Raw genomic sequence first — 14,366 nt, 5'->3', positions numbered from 1 at the left:
CTTTACCGCCCCCAGTGGTAATGAGGCGAAACTACCCGATTAAAGCAAAATTTAGTCCTAATGATTGAAATTCTTCTTTCTTCGTTATTAATTCCATACTTTTGGGAAAAGTAACGGTGGAGAGGACACGGATATTATCACAGGCATTCAATCCGACTAACATTTAGCTGAATCAGGACCAAAATTACTATCTATTAACAGTCCATCATGGGATGAATATAGCTATTCTTTAATGGCAATTAGTGCACAACAATCGAAGGTATAAAGAAAAATATTTGAAACATGCCTCACCTGTTAAGTAGTAATGTTAACAGTTTCTAAATGCTGCAAACCTTTAAACCTGTAAGGGCCTTAGAGGAACTCGATTCAGATAATGTATAAGTAAAACATCATATTCTTCCAAAATGAATCGTATTTTTCACCTTTACTCCGCAGTTTTGCTGGGGCGGCATCCATCTGTTGTACTACCATCGACTTTGCAAACGTAACAAACAAATAAGATCTAAAAAAACAAAATCTTTTTGAAAAACGTTTTTTACTTTCAAAGACTTCACTCACTTCCTGTTACAGCAGATACATCGAAGACAACGTATTCATTAAAGCATCACATATTTTGTCTTTTGAGAGCTGGGCATGTTTTATATGGCAGTAATGGCCAGAATAGTCATTTGGCTGGTACCAATATTTCTACTTCTGAATCCCAAGGGAGCACATAATTGTTTTACATTGTTTACGCCACAAGTGTGTTCAAGGCAACATAATCACATTAGATTTTCAAGATTAGAGGAACCAGTGCTTTAACCAGAGATTTCATGTTAAGTATGAATCCCTGTTTAGGTGTTTAAGAGTAACTTACGACTTCCTCCTTGGTAAAACAAGTGATATTCCCAATATCTGTGCAATGATAATGTGATCTATCAATATTACCGAGCAAGAGGATGAGACGCAGAGGGAGATGGTGTGTCAGCAAAGAGACATCAGAATTAACATCATTGCTTCTGTCATTATGCTGAGGTGTCCCTTGTTAACACTTCTAAATCTCCTCACAGTAATTTATGGGAATTTTTGTAAAAGGCCTTTCATATTTTCCCAGGAGTTCAGTGTAATGTACCATTACCTTTCTGGGGTACAGTAATTATGTGATATGTGAACACACAGTATAGCTATACAAGGGCTCAGTCCTTTAGTGCACATTCATTATGAAAACAGAAAGGTTTACACATATTTCAAGCTTCAGGGAGCCCAACTCCACGATAACAAAAACAGTTTAAAAATGGAACAATCAGGCCATGTTAAGTAAAGCATAGAAGTCGTCACTGGGTACCAAAGTTTTTGCAAATGTAAAGGGACAGAGGAGTTTTCTCTAGCAGCAGTCTGCATCGCTTGAAAAGACAGACTTGGTCACTCATCAGAAGCAGCAGGGCGGTGGAGCAATCAGAGGGGTCAGTGTGCAATGGAGAGTCCAGGTTTGAGCCCCAGTGACGGTGCTGAAGTGTCATTGAGGAAGACACGGTATCAACACGGGCACCAAATAGTGAAAAAGACGATGGATGAAGGGCATCAACAGGGGAATCACATTAAACAATTAAAAAAAATACACCCTACAAACTTTCTGACTTCCTAAAATAAGACATGCTGTAACCTTTGGTACAATCCAGTGACTTCCATTGTGCAAGGCCAGAGCAGTCACTCACTTAATGATCAAGAGAATGCCCAAGGTCTCTGTAAATGGCAAGTAAAGGGCACAAGAGTGTGTGAGAGGGGCAGAATGTCTTTGCCTGCCTCCTACATTGACCAGTGTATGTCCTCAAAGTCCGCTTGTTGACCCATGTTGACATCTGTCTCCAGCAAACTCATGATGACCGCCATGGCTGCCTCGTCGCTGCTGAAGCAGCTCAGCCCTGGCACCGCTAGGTTGTCCAAGTCCATCTGGGACAAATCACCTGCGTGAAAACGAAACAAGACTTCAGGAGAGACACAACACCATCTGATTGCGTGGTTCTGAGGATCCAATGCACTCTTCCTATCATGGAGAGATGGAAAGTGTTTTCTGTGCATCTTCTTCTGGCAACTGTAGGCACTGGGAAGACCTGGAAATGATGTTACTTCAAAAGACACAGACAGTAACAGACACAGACAGATGATAGTACCTGGTTGTGCAAGTGGTGCTGCACTGCTAGTGTCCGCTGCTGCCCTGGTCTGTAAGCTGGTCTGGGACTGTGAGCTGGTTGATGCCTCCTCTCTGCTGCCGGCCTGGAAGTAATCAATTTCTATTAGAAAGCTGTTCCCTGTTTGAAGCTGTTGCTCTATTCCCTCCCTTTAATTATCATTATTCCGCTCAGAATGTTTATCTTGATGCTTGATGAAACAAGGTGCTACAATGATAAACTCACACTCCTGCTGGTCCCTGGGGACACGAGGGGACATTTGTCCTGGGCCAGGCCGAACGGACTTGGAGCTCCACTTGAAGGAGAGGAATTCACCCTTTTCAAACACAAAAAAAAATAAAATTAATAAAACACAAATCTAGTCTGTCTCTTCTTAGCTTAATATATATATATGAGATATCTTTCTAGATGTACCCAGTGACAACCCTTAAGCCATTACCCCGAGTACAATTACAATTTCATCCTTTCAATTCATTACGAAAAATTACCACGTCTCTTTAGTTCGGTCAGTTTATATAAATGCATATAAGGCACCTGTAGGAGTCCTGGAACTCATTTGAGATTTGGGTCCCTATGCTGCCTGCATAGATCATTGTGCCAACACCACTGGAGAGGCCAGGAATTATGGGTATTTGCTTGGCGTCTTCTGTGGAAGGAGGAGAACTCTCAGTCTGTGCATAAAGGCTTGGAAGAGCAAAGTATCTACATAAATGTGTACATTTATATCACCTGTAAGTGCTTTTGAGCTGCCTGCTTCCTGGTCATCTTTTGTGTGACCCGGCCCCCTGCTGGAGCAAAGGAGTATTTATGACAACCATAAAATGAATCATGAAATTGTACTTTACATCATGTATGAAAAGCTGTATCATAAACAAAACGATTATCTAATCCACTAAAACTCAGATTTGAGACAAGCAGCATCTTTGTAAATAAGTCAGTACTTACGGGATGACTCTGTTTGAAGACACGATAAACTCCACTTCTTTGGTCCATGGGTTTGTGAAACTAAACCACTGACTTTGGAGTGAAACATAGGAACCATATTTTGTTTTGAACTTGTAGCACTGCGTCTCCATTTTTTCTTTGCTCCGAATAACTGCCAAGAAATCACACACCACAATCATCCCAAAGTGCAAGGAGAAGGTTTCACACCAAAAACAACAAAAGAAACTACTTACACTTACATCCTATTCGCTTAATAGCACAATCGTTCAAAATGAACATTGAAGCACCATGAAGAAAGTTGATCTAAAATGAAGTGCAGTATATTTGCCATAAGAACAATTGAAAATATTGAGTGGCTCCATCACCTTGCCTGTGTTTCTCTGCGAGGTGATGCAGGTCATCCTGGTGGAAGTATTCATAACACGACGTTCCAAGAACTTCCTGCGGCAAATAACCGATGATCGTCGTGGCTCTGGTAGACAGACAGGAGAAAAACAGAGATTGGTTATTCTCAGCCTCTCTCCCTCTCTCTTTCCTTCCTCTCTCTCTCTTCCTCTCTCAAGAATGTGTCCATCAGCGACAGTGAAATGAAATGAATGAAAATGAACACAAATGTGCCTCGACCACCTCCACATGTAACATTCCATCAGTCACACTTATGGGAAATTTGATAAAATGATCCACTATACTTGGGGTGTGAAATTACTTCCCAAAATATGAGAAGAGGTGTTCATGTGATGTCATCGAGATGCACAGCTCCTTTTGAGAAACAATGGCAAACACAGACAGGATTATCTCCATTGCCACTGATCTGACATGACTACTGAAAACATGCTTAGCTCTCAGAGGTCTGACTTCTCTCTGCCAATCCTTTCTCAGCGGAACCGTGTGATAAGAGTTAAGATAAATGGGAATTTGAGCAGATGGACATGGAGGAAAATCAGGAAACTCACTGTTGGTCAACAAATGTGAACTTGCCGTCGATTGCAAATCGGGTGACAAATTCGATGGGCTTGATATTGACGTCTCTGGGAGGTTGGTGGGATGCGTGAGGGTGGATGCGACACACAGTCACCAGGCAGGTCAGGCAAGAGCTTTCCTTCTCTGTGTCACTGTCTGCATCCAGCTGGCTGGTGGGCCAACTCCGCATGTATCCAGTGCAGTGGAGAGTGCAGTATCTGTATGTGTCTGTGGGCAGAAGAAGCACCAAGGCATTAATAAAGCAACAAAGGATTCAATTTAAATTTATAAATAAAGGTCTTTGTATCAAGGAGCACTATTTAGTAAGTGGCTGTTGAGGGCGCTGTGCAAAGACAGGGTATTCAGACCATAACTTTAGAGTACAACTAAAGCTTCACCTACATGTTTTAGCGTAAAGGAGCAGCTTTAGTTCCCAAACTTGTAGTCGAGAATCTATTTACTTTAACAAATGAATCCCTATACAATGTGACACAACTAAGGAGAGGCAATAATAGTATTTAAAAAGGTGTCCTGTTGGAATAGGCTAATAGAATTACAATCATTCAATGTGAATGAAGACACCTAAAATCAGATTTTATTTTCAAGATTTAATCTATACATCCATCCTTTCCCTGTGATCATAGGGTGAGAGGCAGGAGACACCCTGGGCAGGTCACCAGTCGTTCACGTGGCTACAAACAAACTTATACATGTGCACAGTCACACTTGCAGGCAATTTAAGAGTTTCCAATTCACCTAACCTACAAGTATTTTAGAGAGTGGGAGGAAAACTGGAGCACCCAGAGGACACCCACTTACACATACTCAGAACATGTGAACCAATCCTTTATTTCAGGAGGTTTACAGAAGCTATGAAATGATATTAGCAATAAAAACCCTTTGAAATAAGTACATTTAGTGTACCCAAAAGTATATGATTAAACAAATCCTAACCCTTAAACACATGTAGTGGGAAACAACAGTTTATAAACTGTTGCTTCGCCTCCTTGTACTCCAGTGTACTTGCAGATGTCTGCCACTGAGAGGCGCTAGACCTCCAGTTTTCCTCCCCACAAAGAGGTTGAAATTGGGTCTGGACCTCTTGGACTCCTCCTTGGTGCTTCATGCTTATACAATGCTGTAACACTGACCTACTTCCTCCGCAAGACCTCGTGTTCTAAATTGTGTCATCCATTGAAAAATAAAAAGAATAGTTGATCGAATTCCTGCCGCTGTAGAATCGCTCAGTACAACTGGCCCACATTAAGAAAAATTGCGAGGAAAAGCAAATGTTATGTTTTAAAACTGGAAAACTAATGTCTAACGTCATATTTGTTTTATTCATGTGCACAGGTTTTGTGAAATATTGTGGAATGATGGTGAATCTGTATCCGAGGAAAAACATCAGTATGACACTTTTAATGATTTGCAAGAACCAAGTATTTTCCCTGGAAATTGAGGTCACATTTTGGCACATTCAGTATATTCCACTCAACTCTGCTCACCCACTTACATTCAAACTTGGGAAATCTTTTATCTTTTTTCCGTCAGCAGAAAAAAACAGAAGCATTGCGGTATGTGCGCATGAATGATTGTGACAGGTTTCTGTCAGAGCACCGACGTCACCTCATCTGTGAGCCAAAACCCACAAGCAGAGGCTCTCCTCCTCTACACTCATACAGATCAGATCCTTTCCTTTATTACTGGTGGCCAGGTCATAAAGTTTCCACTGCATTTGTTTCTTTTCTGCTGATTGGTCGTCCACAACTAGACTGTTGCCTGGAAACACATGGAAATATCTGATCAATCTTTTGGTACAGCTTCCAAATATTGGAGCCAGTGGAAGCCGGGATAATTTGTTTAGGCCAATGTACAAGTGTCTACAAAACAAAAGAAATATATTATGTGAAGGGACTCATCGAGGAGGAATTCTTGGATTCCGGAACCACCTCAGTCAACTCATTTTAATGCGAAGGATCAAGGTAAACTCTTGACTTGGGGCAGCAACTCACTCATGCAATCCTAACTTAGCTGCTGATCTTTATTGATTTAATTTTCATAAAATGTGCCATGTTTTATGTTCAAGGAAAATAAATCACTCTCCAGCCTCTGAAACAATGCAACCAAAGTCCATCTGCAAACAATCTCAGTCTGATAGTAAAATTAGCCACTGCTGGTGGAAAGAGGATGAAGGCAGTGGGTCAAACTCACATCCTCATCACCAAACCATTTCCCCACCTTTCTTTTTGGAAGTACTGGGCATTGGGTATTTTTCCTCCTGCTTCCCTGCCACCCGGCTGTGCTTCATTCGGCAGAAGAAGGAGCGCCTCGCTCCAGTGGACAAGTGGGACGGTCTAACCGGGGTGTCCGTTGATGGGACCTGAGCCCCGGCTACACACAGACAGACAGACAGTGAAACAACACACCGACTAATAAGCAAATTGCCTTCTTACTCGTCCAATATATCGTCCAATTCCAAAGATGTGTGTTGAACGTGAAGGCTGACATGGCGACAGACTTACTCGCTGCATCGATGAGACGTTGGCGAGGGTATGACTCTGTAGCCGCCAGCTGCTCTTTCACCTTGCTGATGTCTTTGGGATGGATGAAATCAAATAAACTTTGTCCAGTAAGCTCCACCTGTAAACCCAAATTAAATAAAACATACACATTTATTTGTTTCCAGTCTGTTTTCTAGCCCTTTCCCTCATATCCCTGACCATGTGACATCTGCACTGTTCCCTAGACACAATGATTGGTATCAACTCAGACTGAGAGCTGTAAATCTCTAAAAGGGTAAGTAAATGTTACCACCTCTTAGTTTCATTGTCTCACTCCTAAAGATAAAAATAATTGATATCTGGGAGTCAAAGCTTTAAATAGAACAAGAGAAATCGGGTCAGCTTAAATTTCTGCAACATGTATGCAGGCACAGTTCAGAGCCCATATTATCCCTGTCACATATGTTGCTCCACAAATATGGGATCGGGTTTCTCCAGAAGCTTTTCCCTTGGTGCTGCCACAGCGCAGAAAATGTGCTCATGAAAGTGGAGCAGGTGTGGGAATTATTTCGGCTGCCAAGAAATACAAACTCCAGTTTTAATAAACCCGAGAGGAATGAGAGACTGGCCGCAAAGATTGAACTTATTGACTTCTTTGGTGCTCATGATTGCATTCTTTAACGAAAAAAAGTAGGCCGGATTTCTCTGCATGTAAGAGGAGAGCGTCGCTGGTTTCTGTTGGAAGTGGAAATCGCTTGTTGATTTGTTCCAGAAAGCTCCTTGAGGATTAGTGACCATTGTTTGCTCTGCCAAGGGGGTATGTGTAATGCCCACATTTTAGTAGTGGTGTGGATGCAGGAATTTGTCAGGATTTCTTCACCAAGACAAATGTTGCCTGGGCCTTTTCCCCACAGTTGCTCTTGTAGACATGGTGCACTTGAAATAGAACTGCTTACTCGTCAGTATGTTGAACTTTTTAATATTTTTATCTGACAAGTGTGTGTGTGTGTGTGTGTGTGTGTGTGTGTGTGTGTGTTTGTGTTTGTGTTTGTGTGTGTGTGTGTGTGAAGTGGGACTGATGGGGAACGCACCCGGCTAAAGTTGAGAATGTCAGAGACCGACTCGGAGATGAACAAGATTTTCGCCCGGTCACAGCTCACAACTAACAGGAAACCGTCAGAGGCCTGGTGGATAAGCAGATGGACAGATAAATAGATAAGATTGATACCCTACACCTGTATGCACAATGTCATGTACATATATGCTTCAATAAAAACAAATTGCAAAAAAAAAAAAATAAAATAAAATAGATAAGATTGATTGATTTGTACTGACTTAGTGACAAAATTGCATCATACGTGAGTGCCTACCCTGAGTAGAAGGTGCCTGAGGTCATCGTCAGGCAGGATTGAAGGCTTGTAGGTGGTGGCAGAGAAGGCACCTCTCGTACCTGCTGGGAGCAAACGACACAGACTTTCAGATGAAGCGTCCTTGACATGTGAACATGGAGGGTCAGCGGCGGTGACAGGACCTCTGAGGGCTTTCAGGTGTTGTACGGCTTTCCGCAGCACTGTGAGTTTGTCAAGTTTTCGAGCCATGGGTTGACAGGCGGGTATCATGGCGGACAGCTCGTCGATGAGGTTGTTCATTTTATCCCTCCGCCGCTTCTCGATGTGGCGGTGCGGCTCCCTGGAGGTGCAGGCGGGTGTCAGGATGAGAATGTTACCATCATGTCAAGTACAATTATTTGAAAAGTTCCTCACTTCTTAAATGCTGTATTCTTCTAAGCAAAGTTATCAATTAGATTCAGAGACAAAGCTACAGTATTAATACATTTTCACAATTCTTTTATTATCAATTCATATTTTACTTCCAAATTTAGATTTAATTTAATTTATTATTAATTAAAAGAAAATTGTTGAATATTTGGGCTGCAAACACTGTGAAATGATCAACCACAGTTTTCTGTTATTGTAGTTTACCTACAATAAACCTACAATGCATAAATGATTAAGTCTACCTGAAGCATCTCATTTTGACTTGCTGATCTTCTCCTTCAGATCTACAAAGCAACGGGAGATCAAAATGAATTTCTTTACTGATATCCTCTCACAACACAGCGTGCGAGCAAGTAAGCGTACCTGCTGAGGCTGTCATCCATCTCCAAGTCAAGGCTTTGCCTGTCAGATGGGAGAGCGGCATCATTAGATATGATTTTCAGAATGCATTCATGTACAATAACATAAATATATTCACACCAGAGAACTCAAAGCAAATTGAAATCTAGTCAGTGCATGTGTGTGTTTCACCTCTCCTCCACATCTCCCTTTCGTTTCCTTGGCAGCTCCACAGCTGTCAGCGATGAGGAAGATTGGCTTTGGCCTTCATCCTCTGCAGCAGCATCTGAAACAAAAAAACAGCAACATTATCATCCAAAACACACATCATCCTTGACCTCTTCAGATGCGTTGCGCTTGCTTGCTCTTTTAATAGTTCACATTGAAGGAATAATTGCGACTGTCATTGCTGCGGTGCTTTCGCTGTGCATATAGATGCAAATACTATAACAAAGGATGATCAGAAACAGTGTAGCTGACAGCCTGCTAATTACATCATAGTAGGATTTACTAATGGAAAAACAGTGGCAACATCAGATTAAATCCACAATCAAAAGCTTTGAGGTCATTTGAGCTCATTTTTGGCCTCAATCAAATATCCCATCTGTTTTTATCTGCTATTTCCTTTTCCTTGTGCCTTCTTTGTCTAATTAAATAAACTAGAGTGGCAAAAAAAACAAGCAATAAATAAAAGTGTTATTTATATAATGGCTTACTAAATGTGCAGTAGTACGCCAGATAACTGGACATTTCTGAAGATGATGGCAATATTTGTCTAATTTGATTTATTTGTAAATGAAGAAAATGTTATTGTAGCCAGTTGTGCTTGTAAACCTTTTTAGAGCTTTTTTTGGATCATTTTCATCGGCATCTGTTTTCAATCACATTAACTTTTCAAAGTTGATACATTTAATTTCAAAACGATATGTGAGGATAATTATGCTACAGATACTACTACCTCAAGTGAACCCGTCGATTCTAGACTAAAAAGAACATTTTGTGGCCAACAATTAGAATGACAAAAAATGACCCATAATGTTGTTTGCTACAGTGGGCAGTAATTACATTAAATGGCAGATTGCTCAGTCAGGAATGCTTTCATACTGTCATGGAAAAAAAGGTTGTGTTACTTTTAGAGCCAACTCCGGCAACATTTCTAGCTGCAGCCAGCGGTGGTCTCTTTCTTCTTCTAATCTAAACCTCAAGATGGAGCATCCAGCATCCACCCGCAGTCCTGCTGCACGCTGTTTCTAGGTGAGGTTGGTGCACTGACTGAAGGTTGCCATTGAGGGGCACCAAACCGCCAGCTATGCTCCTATTTTGTCCATTCACTAGGCACGTGAGGGCAAACGAGGTCTGGTCTTGTATAATGCTGTAACACTGACCTACTTCCTTCTTCCGGACGCCCATACTTTGAATTTGTGGCATACAACTTGGAAATAAAAGTGTGGACATAAACGAATAAGACAGTCGACAGTGACCCATATTCTGCTCCACTCTTACACAGAAAAAATTTAAATGACAGCAATGGCAATGAACTTTGTCCTGCTAGTTTAATGATTCAATGCCTCTTTAATAGCACAAACATAGGCTGTGATGCTAATTAATTAATTTCAATGACACGTTTGACTTCCGCACAGGTTCCAACTTCTTCATTAATGACACCCGCATTAACACATGAACACTGAGGTCACACTAAACCTTCCCCACAAGCCCAAATGTCAAACCTCACGTGCAAACGCATCTGCAAACGGACACGAAGTTCATCCGTCAATATGCAGGTTAACTTTAATGACATATTTTTCTTTAATCCCTCCATATGAGTTTAGTGGGTCATCAATGACGCAGAAGTGGAATGTGGGAGTGAACCCCTGCCAACTCCCGCCCATCCGCCGCTGCTCTCCATTGTCGCTGCCCTCCATCGGCGCTGCTCCGCAGGCATCCCACGTCACACGTTTTTCCTGTTTCCTTTTAAGTCAGGACATTCTCCCTCACTACCTGTTTGCTGGATGACTGGCTGAACGTGCCGTCTGGAGTGAGAGCGATAGAGACAGGGCACTTTGTGCTGTGCACACACCGCAATACACACTCTGAGTCACATCCCATGCCAAATCCTCTGGTCGTGACATGACTGCTGACAAGAAGCCAAACCTCCAGGGCAACAGATGACATATCGTACTACTCGACTACAGAAACATTGACCGCAGCTAATGGAGCCACAGTGATTCACAGAACTGTACTAAATCGTAAAAAAAAAACCTTCACAGTGTCAAACCTGATTCATTTCCAGGTATTGAAATAAGACAGTAGAGATGGAGATTAGACCTCATACATCTCTCTAACCTCTAACCACTGAAGTCTTCGTTTCATTCAGAAAGAAACAGGAAGTAGCAAATTAAAAGCAAGACAGAACAATTGGAAAGGGTCAAAAGAGCAACATTCTGTTCAGATCTTATTGAGGACAGAGCTGCTAGAATGATCACAAATAATACAACCAGCATATGGTCCAATTCAGTAAGAGAACAAATGTATGACCTTCTACAAAAACATGTTCAACAAAGAAGCGATAAATATGACTCAGAGACATTTCCAACAAATCCGAATCAAAACACCAAACAATCATCCTTATCTGACTGTTGTGCTCATTCTCAGATTTTAACAAGAACCATGCAGAGGATGTTAGACAGGGAACGACAGCCTCTTTTCCTTTTTATTCATTTTCAATCTTATACTCATACTCATTTTCAGTCCTTCAAAGCTGAAAAAGTCTTATTGTATTGACGAAAATTCTGAATCCAAGCTTCTGTATGAACAGACGACAGCTTGAAAAAGTGATGACAGTATCCAGCATGAGTGAGGTTGTCTAAGTTTAATGTGATTAATCAGGATAAGATAGAGGTTTGGCAACACGGATACTGTCAAGACATAAATATGGGGTGTAACTGTGGACAACGACGCCAAGAAATAACGGAGCAAAAACATTGGCAATAACAGGTTGTGAAAAGTATGTAGGGATGTTAAGCAGCGCACCCAAACAGCATAAATTCCAGCAACAGCCTGATCTAACACCTAGACGCAAGCTGGGTTTCATCTTTTGCTACGATTACAAGTCGCAGGTCTCTTGGTCGACTTTCCGGAGACAATACCAGCATCATAGTTTCAGGGGTGAATACACAATCATCCCCAACCTCCTTTTTGAAGGAGTTCTGACTCACCGCTGACTTCCACTGCCAGCCTATAAACACAATCCTCAGGTCTACTTTAACTCTACATCTAATCCAGTCTCGGCTGTGTGAGGGTTAAGTGCTCCATATGTTGTGTTTAGCAGCGGCAGCAGCATTAGTAAGAGTGGAAGTGTTAAGAGGTTACAATTTGGGTGTTAAGGCAGCTGTACTTACACAAGTGCAGTACGGTTTTATCTGCCAGCAGTGACACTAACATTAAACAGAGATAAGGTTGAGATGGATGATATTTGGAGAGGAGCAGGAAAAACATCTCTCAAAGCCAAAAGTTCTTGTCAGGACAAGAACAGCTCCATTTTGTTCTTTCATCTGGGCCAATTGGATACATGTGCATGTTAAATATTTCCAAGTCCCCCCCTCCCTCAGTTCGAGTATCCTTCAGTTTTCACTAGTCTGACCTGTTTTATATCCAAACATTACTTTATGCCACAGCTCAGTGTCACTGTCAGGCTTCACCCACTGATCTGTTTGTACAGCGTGTTCTAGGTTATTTCCACCCCAGTGAACCTACATTCAACTTCTGCTCCAAGCCTCAAACCACAAGGTGGCCCTTTTTAGAATATACTTCCCTTTCATGGAGGGAAAAATGTTATTGAATGTATGTAAGCATGGCAGCAGAGGAGGAAGATAACATTCACTCAAGCCCTGTGCTTTGCATAGGATCATATGCAATAAGTACTGGCACTTCACCTGAGTATTTGCACATGTATTGTTCCAAAGGAGGATAAGGAGTGGTTCAACAAGCTACAAGATTAAAAGAATTCAAGCACCAATTTCATATATCAACAATATCCGCTTATTCAGAGAGAGTTATTATAATGTGTTTTAGTTTTACAGACTTTTTACAGCAGAAGTCTCACTCACTTTGATGTCCACATGTCCAAGCTACTTCTGACGCCATGTAATGCATCTCTGCCTCTCTGAGATGAACATAAGCACTCTTACCCTCTATGCTATATTTACTGTGCATTGCTTGTGCAAAATAAAATAAAACCATGTATAATAGCACTTTTAATGCAGAATTGATTAAATCTCCACTTCTAAACAGAGGATAGATATTCCAATTCAAGAACAGTATAACCTACATTGTAATTAATAGTTTATTTAGCAATTTGATGTTTATGCTGCTAAATAAGATTAGATTAAACGTTGCCAGCCAGATAGAAATTGTTTTATGATTATTATAGCCACATACCTCCTCAGTATTCCTTGGCTTTACAGAGCCTATTTCTTTGCGCCTTTAATGCTAGTTTATTGGCTCGGTTCTATCAGTTCTTTTGGGTCTGTAGTGCTGAATAGTACAATGACTTCTGGCAATGTCATGCTACTTTCCCATTGAGTTTAGTTTGGGTTTTAACGCGATGCAGCAGCGTGGACGTGTAAACCCAAATCATTATTTACTTTCCCCGCATCCTCCACCTCTAAAAAAGACATCTTCTTTTCTTCTCCTGCCTCCCTCTGCTGCACGGTACAAACAGCACTGCTCCACTGATCTACTGACCCACTTTTCGGAAACCGCTCTTGGGGAACCAAGTGGTTCGTCTCCGCACCGCTCGCACCGGGGACGCGCACGTAGTACGGGATCTATGAATGAACGGAGGGCTTCCACCGCCACCAGCACGCGCGAGGCACGGGACGCACTAACCGGCATTTTTTTGTGAATTAGCCAAAGCTTCGGCTGTTCTGGGGACCGAGGCTTCACGGTATTTGTGCTCCCTCCCCTGTTAAAAAGTACTCTTTGCTTGTTGCTGTCTACTTCCAGTAGACCAACAGATTAGAATGGTCTCTTTCTATCCCATACCTCTAGTCAAAATTAAGACGAATTCACCAGAAATTAGCCGGAGCCACTTAGTTTACACCCGTAAACAGTTAGTACTACTAACAGTTACACACACAAGTCTCAAAACTTCTTTCAACTTCTTTCTAAAAGTGCTCGTGTACTCTCTGTTCTCACGGAAAAAACAACCCCCGGTAAAAGGCACTTTTGTCCCACGAGTAAACTACTCCCCAAGCGCCTACCTGCAGCTCTGTCCGAGGTCCCATCATCACCACCGGCCGACATGCCTGGACTGGAGCCGGCGTCCCCCCCTGGTGAAACGCTACAGAGCGCCGCGGCTCATGAGGAGGCACCAGCTGTAGTAGTAACAGAGGGATGGAGAGAGGAGGGAGGGAGTTGAGGGGGGACAGGGGGTGTTGTATAATTGACTTCATTTTCTCTTCCCCTCTCTCCTCCTCCTCACGTTTTCATTCTTACAAAGGGGGGGTCAGCGTAAGGGGGGGAGACAGTGGAGTACCCAAAGTTTTCCTTTCAAAAAACAGGAGGAAGAGTGTACACATGTCTCCTCATTCATTGTCTTTTCATTCATAACTGCTGTTGCTACGACAGATGTACTGACTCAATATTAATTTACGGTCATTCATCACAGGTATCCA

The 14,366-nt window shown here is 42.0% G+C and overlaps 1 protein-coding gene across 3 annotated transcripts; it reads right to left on the bottom strand.

Annotated features, from left to right (window-relative positions):
- Positions 1 to 516: 516 nt before the first annotated feature.
- On the bottom strand, positions 517 to 14,092 carry LOC143003475 (basic helix-loop-helix ARNT-like protein 2). 3 transcript variants are annotated; one of them, XM_076154195.1, is made up of 17 exons: positions 13,953 to 14,092; positions 8,884 to 8,977; positions 8,716 to 8,754; positions 8,595 to 8,636; positions 8,106 to 8,263; positions 7,945 to 8,024; positions 7,666 to 7,758; positions 6,596 to 6,713; positions 6,312 to 6,464; positions 4,067 to 4,301; positions 3,479 to 3,585; positions 3,114 to 3,264; positions 2,898 to 2,956; positions 2,703 to 2,814; positions 2,394 to 2,484; positions 2,151 to 2,253; positions 517 to 1,943 (listed from the first exon to the last, which is right to left on the bottom strand). In XM_076154195.1, the coding sequence occupies exons 1-17, from the start codon at positions 13,993 to 13,995 to the stop codon at positions 1,786 to 1,788; spliced, it is 1,836 nt and encodes a 611-aa protein (XP_076010310.1). In that variant the 5' UTR covers positions 13,996 to 14,092; the 3' UTR covers positions 517 to 1,785. The 3 variants fall into 3 exon arrangements, with proteins under 3 accessions (XP_076010310.1, XP_076010319.1, XP_076010329.1); XM_076154204.1 differs by having other exon boundaries at positions 2,898 to 2,953; XM_076154214.1 differs by lacking the exon at positions 13,953 to 14,092 and adding an exon at positions 10,424 to 10,513.
- Positions 14,093 to 14,366: the final 274 nt, after the last annotated feature.

The sequence above is a fragment of the Genypterus blacodes genome, unplaced genomic scaffold (assembly GCF_046128005.1).
Source record: "Genypterus blacodes isolate CSIRO-AG114 ecotype Tasmania unplaced genomic scaffold, CSIRO-AGI_Gbla_v1 ptg000007l_1, whole genome shotgun sequence".
Taxonomy (NCBI): Eukaryota; Metazoa; Chordata; class Actinopteri; order Ophidiiformes; family Ophidiidae; genus Genypterus; species Genypterus blacodes.
This window is presented reverse-complemented; position numbering and strand designations above follow the sequence as displayed.